General features: G+C 39.0%; 1 protein-coding gene across 1 annotated transcript; it reads left to right on the top strand.

Annotated features, from left to right (window-relative positions):
- The first annotated feature begins 214 nt into the window (after positions 1–214).
- LOC150102166 (coiled-coil domain-containing protein 63-like) lies at positions 215–1,855 on the top strand. Its single transcript, XM_090399522.1, has one exon. The coding sequence runs from the start codon at positions 215–217 to the stop codon at positions 1,853–1,855; it is 1,641 nt and encodes a 546-aa protein (XP_090255648.1).

The raw sequence follows: 1,855 nt of genomic DNA, 5'->3' as shown, positions 1-1,855 counted from the left end.
TTGATTGTTATGCTAGGACTGGTTGTCATCACTTTGTTTCAAAATCATTTAAACTATTGTTGTCCTTGGTGATTGTTTAGGTTTAACGAATATTTTCATGCTATGTTGGCTTGGTAATTAGTTAGTAGAGCAGCTTAAATTTTGTTTAGAGTATGTTATTACTATCTAACTGCCAAATTTGTGGAGTTGGTTGTTTTAAAACGGTCACAGCATAATGCGAAAGTTGTTGATTGCTTCCAGCGACACGGAACAAAATTTGGAGTATGCCAGGAACAAGTTAACCAACTTGGAATATCAGCTAAAGAAGAATAATGCGAATCACAAGCTGTATTGTATGCACACGCAAGCCATTTTGTGGAAGCAAGGGAAAATCCTGGATAATCTGGAGGATGAAAAAAGGGAATGCTGTCTCGATTTGCAATTAATGAAGTCTGAAACACACGCTATAAAGGATAATCAGCGTGAAACTCATATTTTAGGCCTTTTAGAGGCACAGGAACTTCGTGAGAAAGAAGTCGCAGAGGCGAAAGAGAAACTTCGATTTCTTGACGAACAAATACATCAAATGGATAAATTGCTTCGATCCAAAAGGAGAGAAATGGCCGCAGTTTATCGAAATCAAGAACAAAAGTTGGCGGTTAAGAATAAAATCCCACTTCTGGAGAGCCGTTTGAACTATATAACCCAAAAATATGACGAACTTTTAACATCCAATGCGAAACTACGCGATGAAATTAGCACTTTGTTCACGAGCAGATTCGAATATAATCGTGCTTGTGTTCGAATCAGGGAAACTATGAAGAATGAGAAAAAAAGGATTATTAGCATGATCCAGGAAGCTAACGAATTGCATCTAGGAAGAGATGAGATGCGATCCAGAATACAAATCTTACAACGGAGATCAGCTGCCGATCGAGCACATATGATCAATGTACTGAAAGATCTCCATCAGACGGTGGAACATGACAAGAAGATAATGGCATTTATAGCAACGAAAGTTCACCAGAGGGAGAGAAAGAAGAAGGAGATTAGCCCGATTGTTAAAGAGCAAGAGAATGAACAAGACCTGAGGCAGAAGATAAACTTTTCTGAAGATTTACGTGCCAAGTTCAAAGTAGCCGCATCAGCCACAGATGAGCGAGATATTGTGAAAAACTTCAAACTCGTCGAAAATAATAATTTTGCCCTTTTCAATTACATTACCGAGATAAGCAGCGAAGAAGAGAAATTACAAAAATTAATTCAATTACACGAAGAAGAAATCAATGCCTTGCAGAATGAACGAACGGAACAAGTTTTGAAACAGTTTGAAACTCTAAAAGAGTTAAAGAAAAAATACAATGAACAGCACGAGGAAGTAAATGCCCAGAAGATGTCAGCATATATGTACAGACGCACCTCAGAAAAGTTGAAAAAAGACATTACAAAAATATTTCGGCTAATTGGCTCTGGTGAAGATCTATATGAAGATGCTGATGCCATTTTGGATCCATATGTTGGTACTTATTTACGAGTTCTGGAAGAAAGAATTCTTGAACTGTTGCAGTTGTTGACGTACCTACGTATGAAGTCAGAGCCACCTGTAGATGAGTCATCAAGTCAGTTACCTCCCGATTCTGGTCCTGAATCATTGATCGAGCCTGCCCCTTCACCCAGTATCAGTCATATGATTTTACCACCTCCAGAGATGAGTGAAGAAGAAGACAAGGTTGAAGAAAGCATAGCACTTGCAGAATCTCCATTGTCTGCCGAAGAGTTGCGATCGATGGCTGCTAGTTCATTGAAGAATAAGGACGCACCTCATGGTGCTTTCACGTCGAACCATCCATCTCCGGATCATAGTAAAGGGCATTGA

Source organism: Typopeltis vanoorti, chromosome 10, assembly GCF_054136105.1.
Source record: "Typopeltis vanoorti isolate ZY-2024b chromosome 10, IOZ_Tvanoo_1.0, whole genome shotgun sequence".
Taxonomy (NCBI): domain Eukaryota; kingdom Metazoa; phylum Arthropoda; class Arachnida; order Uropygi; family Thelyphonidae; genus Typopeltis; species Typopeltis vanoorti.
The sequence above is the reverse complement of the archived record's forward strand: the minus strand, read 5'-3'. Positions and strand labels throughout refer to the sequence as shown.